The 24,346-nt window shown below is 40.9% G+C and overlaps 1 protein-coding gene across 1 annotated transcript; it reads right to left on the bottom strand.

Annotated features, from left to right (window-relative positions):
• Window positions 1–5,720: 5,720 nt before the first annotated feature.
• On the bottom strand, window positions 5,721–23,438 carry LOC134382528 (interferon-induced protein with tetratricopeptide repeats 1-like). The gene is made up of 3 exons (XM_063103141.1): window positions 23,357–23,438; window positions 13,791–15,062; window positions 5,721–6,867 (listed from the first exon to the last, which is right to left on the bottom strand). Exons 1-3 carry the CDS (start codon window positions 23,359–23,361, stop codon window positions 6,780–6,782), a joined length of 1,365 nt encoding a protein of 454 aa, XP_062959211.1. The 5' UTR covers window positions 23,362–23,438; the 3' UTR covers window positions 5,721–6,779.
• Between the last annotated feature and the right edge of the window lie 908 nt (window positions 23,439–24,346).

Here is a 24,346-nt window from a genome sequence, read left to right as displayed (position 1 = left end):
ATGGCAGGGTTATTAACTTCATTGTTGTCTATTCATAATTATCTGGTGAAACTGTAGCCCAGCTGTGCTCTTTCTTCCTTCTCCTGGGCCCTTAACTAGACTATCTTTCCCAAAATCCCTTGTGTTAAGATGTGGTCATATACCTGAGTTGTGGCTAATGGAAAATGGGCAAACATCGTGTGTGCCATTTCGAGGCTTAGGCCATGAAACGCCCATGCATGGTCTTCCATGGTCTATCTTCTTTTGTGTGAACACCTGGAAGCAACATATGAAATATGGTATAGTCAAAAGATGGAGGGAGTCTTAGTCCCTGGATCACTGGATGAAAGACAGCCACTTGCCAATCAGGAAAATGAGAAGTAAATCTCTATGTTGCTTGCCAAGTGATATTGCAGGTTTTTTGTATGATAACAGTTTGCATTACCATAACTAATAGAGATGACAAGAAAAAATTAAAATTGTATATACTTTCCCAAATCTCAGATTAGCATCATCTGTTCCAATTCAGACTCTTTACTTTTGTTGAAGTAGACAATACTTTAGTTCTTTAATTATAAAGAGGGAGAATTGCTAAGACACTAAGAGAAAGAGACTTGTCAGAAATATTTTCTACGAGCTTTTAATCCCTGTGGGCCAAAACGCTCGTATAGTTTAGATATTAGATATTCCTTTGACTGATCCAGTGTTCTTTCTGATGGAGATAAGTGGCTCACTTTGTCTTGAACCACTGGCTGGTCTTGCTTCACTGTAATTGGTGATGGATGATAGAGTGACTACAGCTCGAGCTGGGCATCCTCAGTGACAATCCCTTTCAGCCAAAGACCACCAGGTATACACCTGTAGTTGAGCAAGATGGGTCCATCAATCATTGCAGTGAAAGAGAACATACACCATGGGGAACGGTGGGGTGTCTCAGTAAGAGGGCGATGGAAAGGATTTATCAGATTTGAGCTTGTGCTAGGTGATTATGGGGAGGGTTTAAGAAGGAGGGCTTTGCTTGGGATTGGATGCTGCCAGGAAGCAGGAATGATTCTATGATTGCATATCTTGAATTGTATCTGGAAAGGGGGAAGACTAGAGGGAGACTAAAGGTGTAATTTGTAAAGAAGCAGCAGTCACTCACAGGAGCCAAGCGAAGAGTCTGTTTATTTTGGGACCCAATTGGACAGTATTCATATTTTTGTCTGTGCTCAGACATGATTACAGAGTGGCCTTGAATTTGGTCTTGATCCATCCTGAACACAGGATGGCACTGTGTGATGTTGATGTTCTGCAAAATTGTTTGTGTGCCACAGAACAGCAGGCCAACTCCCAGATGTCGCGACTGCTCTTCACTTTCTTGTCAGGGAACTACCGTATTACCATTCCAGCAGACAGAGGGGTGTCCTGGCCTTTGTAAGGCCAAAGATTACAGACAAGACGGATTACCCAGAAAAGGAACATCAGACAGCCTTCTGCACATTCACAGATCATGTATGCAGTATCTCTTAGGAAACGGGTAGGCTTGAGAAGAGGTATAGTAAAAAATCGCCCTTTGTGGAAATTAAAAACCTCTTTCCACATCTCATTCAGGGTGGATTTTAGGCATCTTGAGATAAACCACACTGGCCCGTTAGCCTGAGAGAAGTTCCTAGAAGCCTGTGCTGGCTCTCTTGACATCTCATCAGCACAGGATATTGTTTAAATCCATGTGTTCTTCCCCAAAGCCACCAAATCTCAAGATTACCTAAATAAAGAGAATGCCAATCCCATTCCCTAAGTATACTCTATGGATAGAGGTAGGTAGTAAGATTCCTTAAGGATAATAAGAGCACAGGAATGAAGGGTGGAACCAGCCAGGGTAAGAAAGAAAAGGGAACTAGGCCCAGGCAGTCCTGCTGTGGAAGCCCACGTCTGCCTGCAGGGAAGAGAGGCTGTTAGGCAAACATCTGGGGATGAACAAAGCCAGGCCATTAGAAAGAAACTCCTAGACGTGTGGGTGACATGACCATCTGATGGTGGAAACTCGCTCACACACGTACACCACCTCACCTATTTTAGAGCTGTGTGCTCTGAGTACAAGTTGGTAAGCTCCATGACAGAACAACAAGGGGACATTTACCCTTTAGTTTTCCTTCCCTCCTTCCCATCTTGGACAAAGCGAGAGCTACTAAGACATTCTACTTTCACTTGCCTTTGTGCACAAAAGATAGTGTTGCTCAGTGGCCACCTGGTGGCAGACTGCCTGGGGTCATGACTGGGCTTTGCTGTTTATGTGATGTGTGATCCTGGGCTAGTTGGTTCATATGTCTAAGCTACCTGTAAAATCGGGATAGGAATAAGAGATGGAACAGGACATTGCAAGGAAAGCATGTCTCATTTAAGAGCATTCAGTAGTTGTGAGTGTTGCTTTCACAGTGTGGGACAAGTCCATCCGTGTGGGCAGTCTGTGCTGACCATGAGCTGAGCCATTCCCCATTTCAGGTTTTTCCAGTGGGCACTGAGAGGGAGGGGCCTCATGTCACATCTGACTGTGCAGCAGCTGAGATAAGGGTGTTCTCTTCTGAGCTTCAGGCCCGGGCATTCTTGATATTCCCCCACCTTTGGGCTCAGGTCAGGGAGCCCTGTATACCCTAAGCACAGAGCCTGGCAGCCTCTCTTGGGCAGCAGGCATCCATCCCCTCCCTAGCAGGGATAAACCTGTGCAGGGGGAGGAGAGATGTTGGAAAGGGAATCACTTGCTCTCAGCTCTTTGTATCAGATGGTGGACTCCTAGCAGGCTGATTCAGTTTGCAAGTGCCGATATTTTCTTCAAGGCACTAGCCCTAACCCAGCTCTGAAAGAGAGGGATAGAAACATAAGCAAACACTGAAATGAACATTAGAAGACCTGCTTACACTGATACCAGTATGATTCTAGAATTTTCATGGACAGAATTATTGCTTTGTAACAGAGTGTCAGAGAAACAGAGGAAGCATTTATCACGTGGTCACTATGGATTTGGCAGCCGTCCTGGTTCTGTGGGCATCTGGCTCAGCTGATTAGCCATGCAGAATCTTGCCCAGTGTGTCCTTGGCATAAACAGACACATGAACCACACAGGACAGAGCAGCATTAAGGAGAAGAAACAGCCATCACAGCATATAAGAGTGTGTGCGTGTGTGTGTATGTTTATGTGTGTGATTACAAATAGAAAAAAAGCAATGGAAACTAGAAAGTGAAACTCATTTCTAATGGGCAGATTCCTACTTACAGAAATGAAACTTCAGCTCTGCATTATGAGTCTACTATCAGGATTCTAGGACCAGTTCTGTGTTTGATTGACTAACTAAATGAACTTGATTTCACTTAAACTCTCGGTTGCCTCATGAGTTTTATAATAAGGTTGGCCCCAAACTCTAGCTGCAAACTAGAAAGTTCCCTGGGAATCTTCAAAACAAACCGATGCCTGAGCCAATCTCCAGTCGAATAAATTAGAATCTCTGGAAGTGAGGCCCAGGCATCATTATGAGGAGTTGTGTTTTTAAAAATAAATCCCAAAGTGATTTTTGTACATGGTTTAAAACCACTGAGCTAGATCTCTGCTATTCAGAGTATGGTCTGTGGAGCAGCATCATCATCAATTCATATTTAGAAATGCAGAATCTCAGGCCATTCCACAGACACACTGAATTAGAATCTGCCTTTCAACATGTCCAGGTGATCTGCTGGTACACTAAAGTTGGAGAGATACTTTCCCAGATGATCCTTGTATCACTTTCAGGTCTAAATGCTATGGATCATAGACTCATTCCCAGTCACTGTGCATCTTTCTATGAGGCTGTCATTCAGAATCTTCATTGTTCTGTGTCTTGGGTTTCCCATGTGCATCTTAATAATCCACACAGTTCCAAAAAGGAATGTAGATCAAATGGTATTGATCACTACAGACAGTGTCTGATGTTTTATTCTGAGACTACTCATATTTGCAAACATGTGCCAATCACATCCACAGGGAAAATACTCAGCTACCAAGAACTTCTCTTCTCTGAAAGGCCCAGTAATTTTCACTGCTCTGAAAGGCCCAGTAATTTTCTTGACAGCTATCTTTGGCCCATCATGATTTCCTTTCCTAGCTGACTCCTATGTATTCCAGTTCTAACTGCATTTTCATGGTCTCATTTTACATTTCAAGCATTCATTCACCTGGAATTGTCTATGTAACTCTTTGAGAACATTTACACAATTGAACTAGGCTCAAGATAATACGTAGATCTGTAATGTCTATGGGAAATATCCTCAGGTTTCTTGGGGACAAATTGTTTTTAGATTTGTCTGAAATATCCTGGGACTTGGAGAGTCCATGTCTATAAGGGAATGAGAAGAGGAGAAGGTATTTTCTAGTTGTAATTGCAATTTAGGATCCTAAATTGGGCCAGAAAAACAAGTTGCAGTACCTATATCCTTCCCATGGATCTGGGAGCCCATAGATGTTTAAGGAAGTGGTGGTCCAAACACATTGTGGGCACACCCAAGGCTGTCTTTGTTGCAGTGAGTTCCATATCCATTTCAAAAATCAGAAGACTTTGTGTGATCATTAGTAACATGCCCTGTTCTCTGTTGAGACTCTTCTCAAGTGACTTGCCATCTAGCAGGAGAGACAGATTCATCAGCACTTAGTCTGATTTCAACAAAAGCAGTACCCAGTGATTGCTTTGCAAACACAGAGAAAGGGATATTTACCTCTTTCTGAGGTTCATAAAAAACTTCTTGGACTAACTCTTGTTCTTTAACGTGAAATGTTGGCAGAATCATAGTCCTGTTAGTTCCTCTACTCAGAGAATATTCCCAGGACTGTCTACTCTGAGAGCAGGCGTAGCCCGGGAGGGGCTCTGTGGCCACTCCTGCAGTGTACAATAGTGCTGGCTGCACACCCTATGGGGAAGGCTCAGGCGCAGGACCACCAAACTGTTCTTATATATCAAGTCATGATAATTCTGCAAAAGCCAATGAGAGGGAATGTTTGACTATGAAATTGCCAGCTGACTACAAAATTGGTACTCTGGAAACCAGACGTTTTATGCGATAGGGGCCCCAGAATGTGCTATGCATCTTTACTGTCTTATCAAGAATGAATTTGTTTTAGGTGTCTTGTCAGTTGCATCTGTGAAGGTCGTCAGTTATTGACTGCCCTGTAGGTGAGATCTAGCCCCTTACTTTTCCAGGGACCACCTGAGGACAGATTAGACTCAGAGAGCCTGAGGTATGGAGCTTGATTATACCCTTTTCCTGTGTATGAGTTGGCTGATCAGGTACCTGTGCTGGTGCATATATGTGTGTTTAAAGAGCCTCTACACCTACCACTATAAAATATTGTACAGTAGCACCATACTCTCCCAGCATACGCATTTGTCCAAACATGTTGGAAGGTTCAAGAAATTCCCTTGAGCTACAACGGTTCCTTTGGACGTAGAAAAGCCTTGTGTCGAGTTCCTAATTCAGTTGCTTAGCAGGTGAGATTAGGTGCTGCCTTTAGTCTCTCGTTTAGCAAACATCCTTAGTCCCAGTTCATCCAGAATCTCCCTCAGGCATCCTTAGTGGTGCCCCCCAGTGGGCCTCACCTGCCCTTCTAGAATTGGGCAATAAGGGGCAACATTGCGTTAGTTTCAATATATGTCCTTTAGTAATACAGACCCATGACACACAGGATAAAGCAGCCTTCAGGAAGAAAAAAACAGCTGACCAAATGTGTATAAGTTTATTAGTACGAAAAAACAATGGAAACTGGACAAGGAAATGTATTCTCGCTGAACAGGTTCCTACTTGAACCAGATTCCAGGATAAGTTCTGTAACTGACATACTAACCGGGTGATGTTAATAAGACCATTGATGTACATGAGCCTCAGTTCTTCAAGGGTTAAATAAGAGGCTTTGTCTAGACTGATGATTCTCAATCCAATGATTCTCAGTTTATTTTTTCAAATAAAGTTTTAATTCACCTGGAAGCATCTGTATACATTTTAGAGAGAATTTCCTCGCCCACGCTAGGTGTAAGATAATGCATAGCCTGATGTCTCAAAGCATATGGGTATTTTTCAGATTTCTCCCAAGCACATGGGACTTCAGGAGGAGTTGTCCACCAAAGGGAGTTCAGAGGGTTGCAACTGCAGCTAGCATCCTAACTTAGATGGGCTAAAAAGAACACGGCTCAGCACACATATTATTCTCATAAGGCTGAGCTCTTATCAGCTCAGAGTCTGGTGCCAGCTGGTCTAGGAAAATCTGTGAGCAAACTTTACTCTTCTCATGTAACGTATTTTGCCCCATTTTCCTGCCTTTTGGAAGCCCAAAACTCCTGTGTGTGTGTGTTTAGTGTCACTTCTAAGAGCTATGGCTGTTTGTTAATACTAAGACAGAGTTCCAAGCCACTGGCACGAGAGAGAGAGACTTTTGAACTGAGCCTCTCCTGCCTTATGGTTAAAACATGCATTAAAATTAAAAATTCTTCTTTTCTCTTGTTAGAAATCTGTTTTGTTAGAGAGGTGTCCCAGCTAAGAATTTATGAAGGTTGAGAAAAGAAATTATTTGTGTTTTTCTCCCCTTCAGAAGGATGCTGTACATTAGCCAAAAAGGGGAGTTGAGGCGACTGTGCTATGTGCCACCCAACTCTTTTGTGATCTATCCTGTCATACCTTCTTGAAGACACTAATGAGGAAAGATCTGTATGATGGTAGATTTAGATATGTTAACATTTAATATTTCTAAAGACAGGCCTCAGGCCAGCATCCAGGTGCAGGGTCTCTCCTAGGACATCAGAGCTTCACTCTCTTCCCTCTTTCAATCTGTGCACGAGCGCAAGGAGATTTAAACTCTCCACATCAGATTTATTCTTTTTTTTTTTTTTTTTTTTTTTTTTTTTTTTGTTTTGAGAAATAAATTTTATAGTTTTTATTTTTATCTTTTAATTCCATTTTCCACAACCTTTTTTTTTTTTTTTTTTTTTTTTTTTTTTTTTTTTAATTTTTTATTTTATTTTATTTATTTTTTTTTTTTAATTTTATTTTGTCGATATACATTGTAGCTGATTAATGCTCCCCATCACCAAAACCTCCCTCCCTCCCCCCTCCCCCCCTCCCCCCCAACAATGTCCTTTCTGTTTGTTTGTTGTATCAACTTCAAATAATTGTGGTTGTTATATCTTCTTCCTCCCCGCCCCCCGGTTTGTGTGTGTATGTGTGTATGTGTGTGTGTGAATTTATATATTAATTTTTAGCTCCCTCCAATAAGTGAGAACATGTGGTATTTCTCTTTCTGTGCCTGACTTGTTTCACTTAATATAATTCTCTCAAGGTCCATCCATGTTGTTGCAAATGGCAGTATTTCATTCGTTTTTATAGCTGAGTAGTATTCCATTGTGTAGATGTACCACATTTTCCGTATCCACTCATCTGATGATGGGCATTTGGGCTGGTTCCAACTCTTGGCTATTGTAAAGAGTGCTGCGATGAACATTGGGGAACAGGTATACCTTCGACTTGATGATTTCCATTCCTCTGGGTATATTCCCAACAGTGGGATGGCTGGGTCGTATGGTAGATCTATTTGCAATTGTTTAAGGAACCTCCATACCATTTTCCATAGAGGCTGCACCATTTTGCAGTCCCACCAACAATGTATGAGAGTTCCTTTTTCTCCGCAGCCTCGCCAGCATTTATCGTTCATAGTCTTTTGGATTTTAGCCATCCTAACTGGGGTTAGATGGTATCTCAATGTGGTTTTGATTTGCATTTCCCGGATGCTGAGTGATGTTGAGCATTTTTTCATATGTCTGTTGGCCATTTGGATATCTTCCTTAGAGAAATGCCTACTTAGCTCTTTTGCCCATTTTTTAATTGGGTTGCTTGTTTTCTTCTTGTAAAGTTGTTTGAGTTCCTTATATATTCTGGATATTAATCCTTTGTCAGATGTATATTTTGCAAATATTTTCTCCCACTCTGTTGGTTGTCTTTTAACTCTTTTAATTGTTTCTTTTGCTGTGCAGAAGCTTTTTAGTTTGATATAATCCCATTTGTTTATTTTTCCTTTGGTTGCCCGTGCTTTTGGGGTCGTATTCATGAAGTCTGTGCCCAGTCCTATTTCCTGAAGTGTTTCCCCTATGTTTTCTTTAAGAAGTTTTATTGTCTCAGGGTGTATATTTAAATCCTTAATCCATTTTGAGTTGATTTTAGTATACGGTGAGAGGTATGGATCTAGTTTCATTCTCCTGCATATCGATATCCAGTTATCCCAGCACCACTTGCTGAAGAGGCAGTCCCTTCCCCAGTGAATAGGTTTGGTGCCTTTGTCAAAGATCAGATGGCAGTAAGTGTGTGGGTTGATTTCTGGATTCTCTATTCTATTCCATTGGTCAGTGTGTCTGTTTTTATGCCAGTACCATACTGTTTTGGTTATTATAGCTTTGTAGTATAGCTTAAAGTCAGGTAGTGTTATGCCTCCAGCTTTATTTTTTTTGCTGAGCATTGCTTTGGCTATTCGTGGTCTTTTATTGTTCCATATAAATGTCTGAATAGTTTTTTCCATTTCTGAGAAAAATGTCTTTGGAATTTTGATGGGGATTGCATTGAATTTGTATATCACTTTGGGTAGTATGGACATTTTCACTATGTTGATTCTTCCAATCCAAGAGCATGGAATATCTTTCCATCTTCTTGTATCCTCTCTAATTTCTCTCAGCAGTGGTTTGTAGTTCTCATTATAGAGATTTTTCACCTCCTTGGTTAACTCAATTCCTAAGTATTTTATTTTTTTGGTGGCTATTGTAAATGGGCAGGCTTTCTTGATTTCTCCTTCTGCATGTTCACTATTGGAGAAAAGAAATGCTACTGATTTTTGTGTGTTGATTTTGTATCCTGCTACTGTGCTGAAATCATTTATCAATTCCAAGAGTTTTTTTGTAGAGGTTTTAGGCTGTTCGATATATAGGATCATGTCATCTGCAAACAGGGACAGTTTGACTTCATCTTTTCCAATCTGGATGCCCTTTATTTCCTTCTCTTCTCTGATTGCTCTGGCTAGTACTTCCAACACTATGTTGAATAGGAGTGGTGAGAGTGGGCATCCTTGTCTAGTGCCTGTTCTTAAAGGAAAAGCTTTCAGCTTTTCCCCATTCAGGATGATATTGGCAGTGGGTTTGGCATATATGGCTTTAATTATGTTGAGATACTTTCCCTCTATACCTAACTTATTGAGGGTCTTTGTCATGAATGAGTGCTGAACTTTATCAAATGCTTTTTCAGCATCTATCGAGATGATCATATGGTCCTTGTGTTTGAGTTTATTAATATGGTGTATCACATTTATTGATTTGCGTATGTTGAACCAACCTTGCATCCCTGGGATGAATCCCACTTGATCGTGATGAATAATTTTTCGTATGTGTTGCTGTATTCTGTTTGCTAGTATTTTAGTGAGGATTTTTGCATCTATATTCATCAAGGATATCGGCCTGTAGTTTTCTTTTTTGGTTATATCTTTACCTGGTTTTGGTATCAGGATGATGTTTGCTTCATAGAATGAGTTTGGGAGATTTGCGTCCGTTTCAATCTTTTGGAATAGTTTGTAAAGAATCGGTGTCAATTCCTCTTTGAATGTTTGGTAAAATTCTGCTGTGAATCCATCTGGTCCTGGGCTTTTCTTTGTTGGGAGCCTTCTGATAACAGCTTCAATCTCCTTTATTGTTATTGGTCTGTTCAGATTTTCTACGTCTTCACGGTTCAGTTTTGGGAGCTTGTGTGTGTCCAGAAATTTATCCATTTCCTCCAGATTTTCAAATTTGTTGGCGTACAGTTGTTTATAGTAGTCTCGAATGATTCCTTGTATTTCAGATGAATCAGTTGTAATATCGCCTTTTTCATTTCTAATTTTTGTTATTTGAGTCTTCTCTCTTCTTTTTTTTGTTAGCCATGCTAATGGTTTGTCAATTTTATTTATCTTTTCAAAAAACCAACTTTTTGATTCGTTGATCTTTTGAATTGTTTTTTGGTTTTCAATTTCATTCAGTTCTGCTCTGATCTTAATGATTTCTTTCCGTCTGCTAACTTTAGGATTGGATTGTTCTTGTTTTTCTAGTTCTTTAAGGTGAAGTGTTAGGTTGTTCACTTGCCATCTTTCCATTCTTCTGAAGTGAGCATTTAATGCAATAAATTTTCCCCTCAATACTGCTTTTGCAGTATCCCACAGGTTTTGGTATGATGTATCATTGTTTTCATTAGTTTCAATAAACTTTTTGATTTCCTGCTTGATTTCTTCTTGGACCCATATGTCATTAAGTAGAATGCTGTTTAATTTCCATGTGTTTGTATAGTTTCCAGAGTTTTGTTTGTTATTAATTTCTAGTTTTAATCCATTGTGGTCTGAGAAGATACATGGGATAATTCCAATTTTTTTGAATTTACTGAGACTTGATTTGTGACCTAATATGTGATCTATCCTGGAGAATGATCCATGTGCTGATGAGAAGAATGAATATTCTGAGGTTGTTGGGTGGAATGTTCTGTAGATATCTGCCAATTCCAATTGGTCTAGAGTCTTGTTTAGATCTTGTGTTTCTCTACTGATTCTTTGCCTAGATGATCTGTCTAATATTGACAGTGGAGTGTTCAGGTCCCCTGCTATTATGGTATTAGTGTCTATTTCCTTCTTTAGGTCTAATAGAGTTTGTTTTATAAATCTGGCTGCTCCAACATTGGGTGCGTACATATTTATGATTGTTATGTCTTCTTGATGGATCAGTCCTTTTATCATTAAGTAGTGTCCCTCATTGTCTCTTTTTATGGTTTTTAGTTTAAAGTCTATTTTGTCCGATATAAGAATAGCCACTCCAGCTCGTTTTTCTTTTCTGTTTGCATGGTAAATCTTTTTCCATCCTTTCACTCTTAGTCTGTGTGAATCTTTATGGGTGAGGTGGGTCTCTTGTAGGCAGCATATAGTTGGGTCCTGTTTTTTGATCCAGTCAGCCAGTCTGTGTCTTTTAATTGGGGAATTTAAGCCTTTAACATTAAGAGTTGTTATTGAAAGGTGTTGATTTATTCCTAGCATTTTATTGGTTGTTTGGTTGTCTTAGGTGTCTTTTGTTCCTTGCTTTCTGATTTACTGTTTGGTTTCTTTGTTTGTTGGTTCCTTAGGTTGTAGATAGTGTTTTTGTTAGCTTGTTTTCTCTTCATGAATGCCATTTTTATTGTACTAGCGGGATTAGATTTTTCTTAGGTTTTTATGGCAGTGGTAGTTATTTTTCAGGAACCAAACCCAGTACTCCCTTGAGGATTTCTTGTAAGGGTGGTCTTGTGGTAGTGAACTCCCGCAGTTTTTGTTTGTCTGAGAAATATACTATTTGCCCCTCATTTCGGAAGGATAGCCTTGCAGGGTAGAGTATTCTTGGCTGGCAATCTTTGTCTTTTAGTATTTTGAAAATATCATCCCATTCCTTTCTAGCTTTTAGGGTTTGTGATGAAAAGTCTGATGTTAACCTGATTGGGGCTCCCTTATAGGTGATTTGACGCTTCTCTCTTGCAGCTTTTAAGATTCTCTCTTTGTCTCTGAGTTTTGCCAATTTGACTATGACATGTCTTGGAGAAGGCCTTTTTGGGTTGAATACGTTTGGAGATCGTTGAGCTTCCTGGATCTGAAGATCTGTGATTTTTCCTATACCTGGGAAGTTTTCTGCCACTATTTTTTTGAATATGTTTTCAATGGAATCTCCATTTTCTTCCCCTTCTGGAATACCCATGACTCGGATATTTGAGCGCTTGAGGTTGTCTGATATCTCTCTCAGATTTTCTTCCATGTCCTTGATTCTTTTTTCTTTCTTTTTGTCTGCTTGTGTTATTTCAAACAGCCCATCTTCAAGTTCAGAGGTTCTCTCTTCAACTTCGACAAGCCTGCTGGTTAAACTCTCCGTTGTGTTTTTTATTTCGCTGAATAACTTCTTCAGTTCAGCAAGTTCTGCTACATTTTTTTTCAGGACATTGATTTCCTTGTATATTTCCTCTTTCAGATCCTGTATACTTTTCCTCATTTCATCATGATGTCTAGCTGAGTTTTCTTGTATCTCATTCAGTTTCCTTAGAATTATCACTCGAAATTCCTTGTCAGTTATTTCAAGGGCTTCTTGTTCTATAGGATCTAGAGTATGAGATTTATTAACTTTTGGTGGTGTACTTTCTTGATTTTTTGTATTTCTGGTGTCTTTTTTTTGGTGTTTATTCATTGTTGCAGGGGGTTTCACAGTCCACCGGTTTAAGACTAATGACTAACTAGGATGTTGCTGTGGTTGCCAATTTGGTATGGCTCCCGCCGTGACTGCTCAGTTGGCCTCTAGTGTCTTGTGTGTGTGGTTGCCTCGGGTCTTGGGCTTCTCCGGGGATCCACCTTTCTGGTCAGCTTGTACTCTGCTGGGCTGGTGGATCACGTACCACAGGGTGTGTGATCTCTGTTGAGCTTTCACTTTCTGTACAGGACTTCTCCCCTTTCCGTGTGCTCTGGCCCAGGCTGTTAGATCGTGCAGTGGCGACCCCACCGGGTGTGTGGTTTCTGTCGAGACTCCGCCTCCCTGGCCGCACGTCACCCCCCTCTGTGAACACTGTGCTGGGCTGGGGCGTGTCTTCTGCACCCCTCGTCTATCAGCTGGGCCTTCAAGACCCTGCTCAGCACCGCCTCGCCCAGGAAGTCTACCAGGTTTCTGCTAGGCACAGACGACCGGTCTCTCTGGGTGCCTTTGTAGCACTGTGTAGATCTTTCTCGGGTCTTGTTCACCTTTGTATCCCCCCGGTATAAACCGAGTCTAGTGCCCGCCTGCAGCCTGCTCTCTGGCAGGTTCAAGCGGACCTGGGAACTCTCCTACCGCACTATTCCCAACCAGAAATTCGTTAGGCTTTTTTCCAAACTGGTGGTCGCAGAGATGGTATCTGCCTCCCAGTAACAGGAAGTTTACCGGGGCCAGAGTCCAGGGTGTGGTGGAGTGACAGTCGGCCCGCCCGTACTTCCTAGCCCTCCCAAAACTGGTCGGGACGCCCCACACCCCCAGCCCTGCCAGAGAACCGTGGAGGGAGTGGGAGAGGAGGTCGGCCCGCAGGGTCCGGAAAGCCCCGCGCCAGGCCAAGCAAATGGGCTCAGTGATGGCCGAGCGGGGCGGAGCTGCTCGCACCTGGGAAAATGGAGGCAGCACCGGGGCAAGGAGTGGCCTGGTGGTGCAGGCGGGGAGCCGCGTGGGCATCCACCCCCCGAACAGAGCTTTGCCAGGGATCACTCACAGTGCTGTGCCAGGTCGGGCGCTCGCTCTGTCTCTGGTTTGTTGCCTTCCGTGTTCTCGGCGCTGCCGCCTCGGGCTGTTCAGTCGCGGCGCCGCTCGGGCGCTCCCAGGAGTCTTCTTTAATGCCGGCCTGAAACCTCGAATCCTGGATAGGGCAGCTGGCCGCCTTCAGTGCGGCCCCAGCCTCCGGGATCCTGGCTGCATCCACAGCAGCCCTGGCGCCGTGTTCCCTGTTTCAAGACTCGCTTTTGCAGCTAAGAATCAGTTCTTTTCCTGCTCCACACTTCAAAGCTGTTGCCTGTAAATGAGGCAGCCTCTCCTGCCGGGGGCAAAGTGGCGTTGAGCCCCCACGACCGGCCAGCAGCAGCAGTCCTCCCTTAAGAGATGGCCAGAGGAAGGTCCACAAGTTTCCCGGCTGCCTGAGGCCCAGTGGCCACCTTTTCCACCTCAGCTACTCCGCGCCAGCCGCCGCAGCCGCCGCCATCTTGAAACTCCACATCAGATTTATTCTGATGAACTCTGTTAACCGACTTCTCTAAAGCACGGAGAATTTTTTGTCTAGCATTTGACTGTGGTTCTATGTATAGTGCTTTTAAATAGTAGGTAATTGCCTCATTGTCAGATTGCTTGTGACATTGCAGAAAGTAGCCGTAACGATAATGGACCTCCTGCAATAGGCTCTTATTACCATCATGCAGGGTGAGTGCTTTCCGGTACGTGTCCTCAACCTTTTGCTGTTCACCCTGCTCTGTATACATGTTGGCTAAATCCATATACGCTATTGTAAATGTGGGCTTTTTCTGTATAGCATGTTCAAAATGAAATATGGCTAATCTCATCATTCTGTCTGCATTTTCTTCATCCTCTCTGCTACGTGGCAACTTTGTAGCTTCCTTCATTTCGATCATTTGTTCTCTGTAGCAACACCCTATCTGGTGATGCAGGTAGACGGAGTCGGGTGTTGCCTGCAAGGCTGTTTTTAAGAGCTGAAGAGCTTTATCCAGAGAGCCTTTTTTTCGGTAAAACTTGGCTGCATATCGAAAGACATAAGTCTGTGAGGACTTGTTGGTCAGAGCTTCTTCAATGTACTTTTCTCCTTCAGCTTCTTGTCCTACTTCCTGAAGCTTCAGTGCAAGGAGAACCTTAATATATGCATCTTCTGGACTTAGCCTGATGGCCTGCCTTAGGGGGTGCAAAGAACACCCCTCCGTGCCTTTTATTGCTGCATTAAAGCCATCTAGGCGATAAGTGGCAATTGCATACCCGGTGCTGAATTCAGCGTTTTCAGGGTCTGCTTCCAGAGCTTTTTCAAAGCAGGCCTTGGCCCGTTCGTAATTCTGTCCTCCACACTTCAGCAAGGCCCATCCTTCCTCACAGTCCATCTCAGGACACTCCATTCTATAGCGGAAAGGACTTGCCAACTTCTCGCAAGTGCTCTCCACCTTATCCAGGTAAGTCTGGGCTCCTGCCAGTCTTCCCAGGTGGTAGCACACCCAGGCATAGTTGGCCCAGGTCACCAGACTTCTCATTTCCGATTGGTTGGCATGATCTCGCTGGATTAATTCTTCGGCTTCTTTCAAGCTCTCCAAGGCTTTCTCATTCTGGCCTTTCAGGTGCTTCACATAGGCCAGCATGTTGTGTATTCCCACATTGTACTTGGTGTCTAGGAACTCAATCTCTTCCAAGACCCTGTTTTCTAAATCAGGTATTGCACTCTCTTCAATTAGCAGCCCCCAGGTAAAGTGACATCTCAGTTCCTTCAGCCTATCTTCGACCTGATGATCATCAGCATTCTTACTGTAAATGCAAAAGCAGTTTTTATTTGTTAGATGAAGGACAGCCAAAAGAAAAAGCCAGATAAAACCCCTTGTACTTTCGTTTTTATTCTTGAAAGGAACACACTTTGTTTTAGTTTCTTTACATTACCTGGATGTTAAGATACGCACGGACTGTGATTGCAGTTTGCTTGGCCCCATTCTCTGACTCTGGCACTTTCTAGTCAAATCACCATGCTGTGCTTCAGAGTCCCATTTATAAAATGGAGATGACAATAGTACTTATCACACTGGGCTTGGAGAGGATTAATTAACCCATATAGATAAAGCAGTTAGAGCATGTTATGTGCTACATAAGAGTTTTCTATTTTACTATTTATATAAATAGGCTGAGACCAGTTAAAAATGCAGAGCCTTAGGAAGCATTGTTGACTTGAAGACCCTCTTCTGCTTATATGCAATAAATTAAGACCACCTAAGAAAGATTTGAACAAAGTTTTTTTTTCTCACTTGTTATTTGGAAATAATTATAGATTCATAGAAATTTGCAAAGACAATACAAAGATCCAGTGTATCCTTCATCCATTTTCTCCCTATGATTATATCTTACATAACTATAGTACAATATCAAAATTAGGAAATTGACATTGGTACAACAATGTGTATATAATTCTATGTAATTTGTTCACATGAGTGTACCTATGGAACCATCACCTCCATCGATATAGAGAACTACTCTACCACCACCACATCTTCCTCATGCTATTCCTTTATAATTATACCTGTCACCTCCTCACCGGCACCCCGCAAACATCCCTAGTCCTTGGAAAACACTAATTCGTTTTTCATCTCGGTAATTTTGTCATTTCAAGAATGTCATATAAATGGAGAATGTCAAACAAAAGGAGAGTTCAATACATGAAAGTCCACTAATGTAATATACCACATGAACAGAAAGAAGGGAGAAAAATCTCATGATCATTTCAATTGATACAGAAAAAATATCTGACCAAATTCAATACTTTTTATTTATAAAACAATCAGCAGACTAGCAATAGAAGGAAACTACCTCTACACAATGCGGGTCATATACAAATAACACACATATGTTAACATTTAGCTAGCATCACACTCATTGTGAAAGACTGAAAGCTTTTCTTCAAAGATTAAGAACAAGGTAAGTATGCCCACTCTCACCACTGGAAATCCTAGTCAGAACAATTAGATAAGAAAGAGAAATAAAAGATATCCACACTGAAAGGAATAAGTTAAATGATCTCCATTCACAAATGACATGATCTTATTATGTGTAGAAAACCCTAAAGATTCCACACAAAAACTGTTAGAATTTTGATAAGTAAATTCAGCAAAGTTGCATGACTCAAAATTAACATGTAACAATTAGTTGTGTTTCTATACACTAATGATAAACAATCCAAAAAGGAAACTAAGAAAACAATACCATTTACAATAGCATCAAAAAGAATAAAATATTTAGGAATAAATCTAACCAAAGAGGCAAAAGACTTGTACATGAAATAGTACAAAACATTGCTGAAAGAAATTAAAGAAGACACAAATAAATGGAAAGACATCCTGTGTTCATGGTTTGGAAGACTTAATATTGTTAAGATGTCAGTACTACCCAAGGTGATCTATAGATTTAATCCAATCCTTATCAAAATTACTTTTGTGCAGAAATAAAAAAATTCATCCTAAAATTCACGTAGAATCTAAGGATTCCCAAATAGCTGAAACATCTTGGAAAAGAAGAACAAAGTTGGATGTCTCACATGTCTTTATTCCAAAACTTCGATGAAGCTACACTAATGAAAACACTGTGGTACTGGCACAAAGACAGACACAGAGACCAATGCAATAGAATAGAAGAGCCCAGAAATAAACCCTCACACATATGGTTGTATTAGTGAGCTCAGGCTGCCGTAAAATACCGTAGACTTAAGCAACAGAAATTAATTTTCTCACAGTTCTGGAAGATAGAGGTCCCAGATCAAGGTGATGGCCAATTTGATTCCTGGTGAGGACCCTCTCCCTGGCTTGCAGGTGGCCACCTTCTTGCAGCATCGTCACATGGCCTTTCCTTGTCCTTTTGTGGCTGGCTTATTTCACCTAGCGTAATGACGTCAAGGTTTATCCATGTTGTAGCATGTGTCAGAATGTCCTTTCTTTTTAAGGCTGAATAATATGCATACGTACACACATGCACACACACACACACAAACACATATAATATCTTATACAACTATAGTATAATATCAAAATTGGGAAATATATATCACATTTTCATTTTGTTTTTTTTATCCATTGATGGACACTTAAGTTGCTTCTATCTTTTGGCTATTGTGAATAATGCTAATATGAACATAGGTATATAAGTCTCTGTTTGAGACATGGAGAGATCTCTGGTGTCTCTTTTTATTCTTACAAGGACACCAGCCCGATAGGCTCCACCTCTTAAGGCTCCACCCATTAAGGTTCCACCCTTATGACTTCACTTGGCCTTTATTATCTTCTTTTAGGCCCTCTCTCCAAATACAATCATGTTGGGAGTTAAGGCTTCAACATCTGAATTTGGGGTCAGGGAGACATAATTTAGTTCATAACAATGGTGAAATGATTTTTGACAAGAGTGCCAAGACTATTTAATGGAGAAAGGACAGTCTTTTCAACAAATGGTGTGAGGAACCTGGATATCCAGATGCACAAAGATGAAGTTAGACCATTACCTTACACTGTACACAATCATGAACACAAAATGGATCAAAGGCCTAAATGTAAGACTGAAAACTATAAATTTATAGAAGAAAACATAAGAGAAAATCTTTATGACATTGGATTTGGCAATGTTTTCTTGCATACCATACCAAAATCACAGGCAACAACTGTGAAAATAGATAAGTTGGACCTCAACAAAATTAAAAACTTTGGTGCGTCAAAGGAGATTATCAACAGAATGATAAGACAATTCACAGAAAGAGAGAAAATATTTGCAAATCATGTATCTGATAAGGGATTAATATCCAGAATATATAAAGAATTCCTACAACTCAGCAACAAAAATCCAAACATCTGATTTAAAAATGGGCCAAGGACTTGAATAGATACACAAATGACCAATAAGCACATCAAAGAATGCTGAACATCACTAATCATTAGGGAAATACAATTCTAGACAACAGTGTTATGCCACTTCATGCCCATTAGGATGGCTATTAAAAAAATGACAGAAACTAAGTATTGGTGAGGATGTGGAGAAATTGGCATTGTTGTGCACTGTGGGTTTGAATGTAAAATGGGACAGCTGCTGTAGAAAATGCTATGAAAATTCCTCAACAAATTAACCTTAGAATTACCACGTGATCTAGCAATTCTACTTTTGGGAGTTAGTACATACCCTAAAGAAGTGAAAGCAGGAACTCAAACAGACACTTATATATCCATGTTCATATCAGCATTATTCAGAAGAGCCAAAAGATGGAAGCAACCCAAATGTTCATCAATGGATGAATGGATAAACAAAATGTGGTATATATATACAATCGAATATTATTCAGCCTTAAAAATAAAGGATATTTTGACACATGCTACAACATGGACAAAGCTCAAAGACAATATGCTAAGGGAAATAAGCCAGTCACAAAAGGACTGATACTGTATGATTCCATTGATAAGAGGTACCTAGAGTAGTCAAAGTCATAGAGACAGAAAGTGGAAAGGTGATTACTAGGGGCTGTCGGGGAGATGGGAATCAGGTGTTAGTGTTCAGTGGGTACAGAGTTTCTATTTGAGAAAATGAAAAAGTTGTGGAGGTATATGGTGATGATCATTACACGATAAAGTGAGTGTTCTGAATGTGATAGAATTGCACAAAAAAAAGGTTAATATGATAAATTTATATTATGCATATTTTACCTTAATAAAACATTTTGAAACATATTTATGTGAAGGGTGCTCTAAATAAGGTGAATAGAAAAATAAAAAGAATGTGGGAAATATGTGTAATAGAGATGGAGAAGGTTCTGATTCTGAAAATTTTGCAGATCAGTAATGGTTCAACAGAACAACAGAAATCTATATGAATAGGTAATTTGTGGGAGAGCAAATACAAATAGCCAGTAAATATGAAAAAAGATGCTCTAAGTCCCTAGCCACTCGGGAAATGCAATTTAAAGAAACAGTGGTTTATGACTTTATTCCACTCAGATTGGCAACTGTTTAAATGGATGAGGATACAAATTCTGCAACCATGAATCGTTATGGCTTTTATGAAGATCAATCTGATAATAGTCATTAAAGTACACGTTTTATTCAACAAAGTAATTCCACTTCTTAGAATCTGTGAGGGATCTTCAAAAATTTCATAGAAAAATTTGTGTTATCTTTTAATTTTATTTTTCCAAAAGCTTTTTGAAGTACCTTTGTATTTCCCAGATTAAAAACACCAGGACTTAAGGATGTATGTTCAAGAATGTTCATTACAACATTGTATTCATTAGCAACAAAATGGAAATATCAATAGGGAATAGTTAAACAAATTTTGCTATATCAGCACCACAGAATTCTATGCAGCTAGTGGACTGCATGAATTAGATCCAAACCAGTAAGAGTTTGAAGGACTTTCATAATATATACTTAATTGAGAAAAGTGAGCTGCAGAGACACATCCAAAACATTATTTTTTATTGCGGAAAGACCCGAGCCCTTAGGTCTATGTTTGTTTGTGATATACAAGTATTGAGAAAGGTATGTAAGCACCTTATAGCTCAACAACAAAAAGACAAGCAACCCAGTTAAAAAAATGGGCAAACAAATTGAGTATTCCTTTCTCCAAAGAAGAAGAGTCAGGGAGGACCAACAAACACATAAAAATAAGTTCAACATCATTAGTGGTCAGAAGAATGCAAATCAAACCATGATGAGGTACCATTTCTCTCCCACTAAGTCGGCTATAGCAACAATTAAAAAAAGGAAAAGAACAAGTGAACAAGTGTCGGCAAGGGTATGGAGAAATTGGAATCCTAATACATTGCTGGTGGGAATGTAAAACGGTGCAACTGCTGTGGAAAACAGTTTGGAGGTCCCTTTGCAAGTTAAATGGAAAACTACCATATGACCCGCTGCTGGGTATATATTTCTGGGTGTACCGCACAGCTGGGTATATACTCAAAATAATTTAAAACAGCTGTTTAAACAAAAACTTGTACACAGATGTTCATTGTTGCACTATTCACAATAGCCAAAAGGTGGAAACAACTCCAATTTTCATCAACTGATGAAGGACAAACAACATGTCGTATATTCATAAGACAGCATATTCTTCAGCCATGAAACGTATGGAGTTCTGATACATGCTACAACATGGATTAATCTTGACAGCATTATGCTAAATGAAAGAAACCAGACACAAAAGGCCACTGTCATAGTTCTCTCTCTCTCTCTGTTTTTTTTTTTCATTTTTCCTAATTTGGTCTAAAGATCTCTGTCATGAAATTTGCTACAAACTCTAGCCCTGCTCTCGTGGGGCTCCAGGGGAGGTGATCATGGATGTTTACATTGTGCCTTCCATAGGATACTTCTTTTTCCTGGTGGATGGCTAATGCCTAAGGGTCTGTTTGACCCATTACCAGGTGTGTCTCTCTTAGGAAACTTTTTTGTACTGGTGAATGCCCTTGTGGCTCTTGTCTGCCCTGTGTTTAGTTTATTCCTACCAAGATAGCCACTTTCTAGGAGAGCCCTGACCTGGAAAGAAGTTAGATTTGGGTGTGTACTGGTCAGATGAGACACAGAGGAAGCAACTGAAAACACACATGAAATAACACGGGCAGTTTGTGACTTATAGACCCCAAAGAGCAGAGGGCAGCATCCCTTCCAGGGCCAATGGGAAAGAGAAAGCTGTTGGGGAAACACATGCTGATGGAGTTTGGATGTGTTGTCCCCTCCAAAACTCATGTGGAAATTTGATCCCCCATGTGGCAGTGCTGGAAACTGATGGAGTCATGGGGGCGGATCCCTCATGAATGGATTAATGCTCTCCCTAGGGGAGGGGGGATTAATGAGTGAGTTCTCGCTCTATCAGTTCCTGCGAGAGCTCGTTCCTTAAAAAGACCCTGGCACCTCCTCTCTCTCTCTCTCTCTCTTGCTTCCTCTCACCATGTGATCTGCTTGTTCCCGCCAGCTGCCTGCCACTCTCCGCCATGAGCAGAAGTAGCCTGAGGCCCGTGCCAGATGCAGCTGTCCCAGAATCGTTAGCTAAATAAACCTCTTTTCCTTATAAATCACACAGTCTCAGGTGTTTCTGTTATAGCAAAACAAACACAACACATGCCCAATCAGCAGGTGGGGAACAAGAGAAAAAGAGGAAGCTGTGGGACCAAGCCTGTATTGGGGTCCAGGGCACTACATTAGTGGGTTTTCTGTGAAGAGTTCTAGTTGGTGGGTTTATAGCAAGTGGGTCACTGCAGCATATCTGCCCAGTCCATGCAGGGTGTGGGGGTCAGTGGGGCAAGTCACGTAGTCATATCTAGCTATCTCCTAGGAAGGTGGTCAACCAGGAGATGGTGGTATCTGGATCAACTACATTGAGGAACTGGGAGGAGGGGGAAGAGAACTAGACACTGTGTCATGGTTGACTAAGCCTTGCTTCTGGTGTGACAATGTTAAACCTAGATTCAAAATAGATGCTGAGGCAACATAAAATCATTAGAATTCACTAAGCCACATACTGTATGTTTCCAGTGACATGAAATCTCCAAAACAGGTAAATCCGTAGAGGCAGAAAGCAGATGAATGTTTGATGAGAAGAGAGAGTAGGGAGTCACTGCTTGATGGGTGTGGGGTTTCTCTTCATAGTGGTAAAAATATTCTTGAACTAGATAGTGGTGATGGTTGAACAACATTGTGAAAATCCTAAATCCCACTAAACTGCCTACTTTAAGATAGTTAAAATGGTAAATTTTATCACGATAAAAAATCATATCCCTAACCTGAATAGAATATTGTTCCTAGTGCATGTTGAAATAAACATAGAAGCTAATTAGTATGCCATCTGAAATGATCTCATAAACCCCTCTGCCACCCTTTGGGAAACGTTGGTTTAAGGTTTCATAAACTATCATTGAATTTAGACACTCTGGTTCATATCTCAGCTCTACCACTTATTGTCTGTAGGATCTTAACATTTTTTAATCTAAGACTCCTTATTGCAAAATCAGGATAATACAAGATTCCCTGTTCCATAGGTTTCTCTTGAGAATTAAATGTAATAATTTACATACTACTTCTAGAAGCCAGGCTGGCATTTAGTAAGTATTCCGGAAGTGATAGCTACTTCTATAACATTTGTTGTTGTTGTTATTACTTTAATTATCAGTGATAACTCTACCTGTTTCTAGAGGAGGGTTGATTACAGGCCTGTAATTGTGTAGTGTCTAGAACTTTTGCCCCTTCAAAATTTTGCCCACTGGAGCACTGAGGAAAAATTTTCAAGTCAATATTAATTAATAGTTTTTATAATTTGCTGATATTAGGGATTATTTGAAGGAAGTTTCAGAGAGAACAATATAGAAATTCCCACATTAAACCCCTTAAGTAAGGAAAATGTGGATGTTCCCAAGCATAGAACTTCAGCCAAGACCCACGGGAAGGAGGAGGTCAAGGATCTGCTGACAGCCTGGATTCCCCAGAGAAGGGGTCGTCTGCTAACTTCAAATCCAGTCAGACTGAGAAGGCCTGACACAGGAGCCCAGCAACACAGAAAGTGAGACCAGACGCCTACAGAGGAAGGCTGTGAGCTTCTCCTACTACCGCCCCGCAATATTTCCCCCAGGACATCTGAGAAGCCCCTGACTGTGGCTTACAGGGCCCTGTGGGACCTGCTTAGTCTCCCTGGTGAGGAGTCAACAGAAAGCCCTGTCTCTACCCAGACAAGCTGTTCATTGCTTCCCCGGATCAAACAGAAGTGAATCTGGGGGTAAAGAATAACCAAGTTTGGGATCATTTTCTCCCTTCCTGCAAGACTCTTTTCCCATTTTCCTTCTCTTCTTTGGGCTGTAGCATGAGGTGAGCTTCCTCAGGCTGATGCTAACAAAAATAAAAATGCCTGCATTTATAAAACATTTTATGTGTGTTTCAATGTGCACGCGCATGCACACACACACATTCAGTCCATAAGCAGATACTCACATAGAAAACTTAGGAAATTTGACCTTACTGGGACCAAACCCGTTGCGATAGTATTTAATTAACATTTTTTCCAAAACTTTAGACATAATGGCAGAGAAGCAGAGAAACCCTTACCTCATAGTTGCTGTAAATTAGGCAGCAGTTCTGTAGTGTTTTGTTTAGCCAGATGGGCTCCTCTGAGATCTGGCCAGTCTGTCTTGTGGATTTTCAGATGAGTTTCAGCTCCAGGACAGGGCTACGCAAGGGAGCTAAAGAGCAAGTGATGATATTAGCTATGGTTGTGTCTTTCCAATTAGAAGTTGGAAGCCAAGGTGGAAACTGAAATCGGAAAGTGAAACTAACTGGCAGAGTTCCTGCTTGAGGAAAAAGAAACTTAAAACAGTGATTGCTTTCCTTGTTTTGTTTTGGAAACTAGGTGAGAGGAGGCTGGTGAAATCAGATTTCTTCATGTGCTAATTCCTCTTTTCTGGCCTTGTAGAAACTTGGGAGCTAGGAGATGCTAGTTAGTATAGAGTCCCCTGAACCTAGAGTAGGGTGACCTGTAAAAATTGACTATGTGAACTTGCAAATTTCATAGCCTCCTCTCCGCAGGGATTGTTCATTTTATGGTATAAAATTTTGAAGTCTCCGAATGGGATTCTTAACCTAAATTTGCTGCCATTCACTGCGAGGTCATGTCTTACTAATTATTCTATGCCTTTGCATACCCTTCTGGAGAATGGGCAATGGCAGAAAGCACCTTTAACCTCTTCCCTATTCATAGGAACAGAGAAAATGTATGCGGTAGCATCTTGAGTTTTCAAAATGAAACATGTTAGGCCTAATGAAAAAAACATCTTTTTAATTTTCAACAGTCTCTATTCTAGCCATTTAAGGTGTTCTGTTTCATCAGAAATGATTCTTGTAGCTGTGCAAGATTATCCTAGCTATGCTCATTCTTCTTGGTGCCATGTCAGCTTGGCTAAGCCTCCCTTAACCTGGCTCATGCAATGTTCTGTGTTTGCAGTAAGAGATTAAATGTAAAGCTGTGCTGGGCTCGTGAGTGTAGGTTTGGTTCTTATTACTGGTGCCTACTGAGTTTCTACTTCTCTGCACGTTTTGCTG

Source organism: Cynocephalus volans, chromosome 7 (assembly GCF_027409185.1).
Source record: "Cynocephalus volans isolate mCynVol1 chromosome 7, mCynVol1.pri, whole genome shotgun sequence".
NCBI classification, from domain to species: Eukaryota; Metazoa; Chordata; class Mammalia; order Dermoptera; family Cynocephalidae; genus Cynocephalus; species Cynocephalus volans.
Note: the sequence above shows the minus strand (reverse complement) of the source record. Positions and strands in the feature narration are given on the sequence as shown.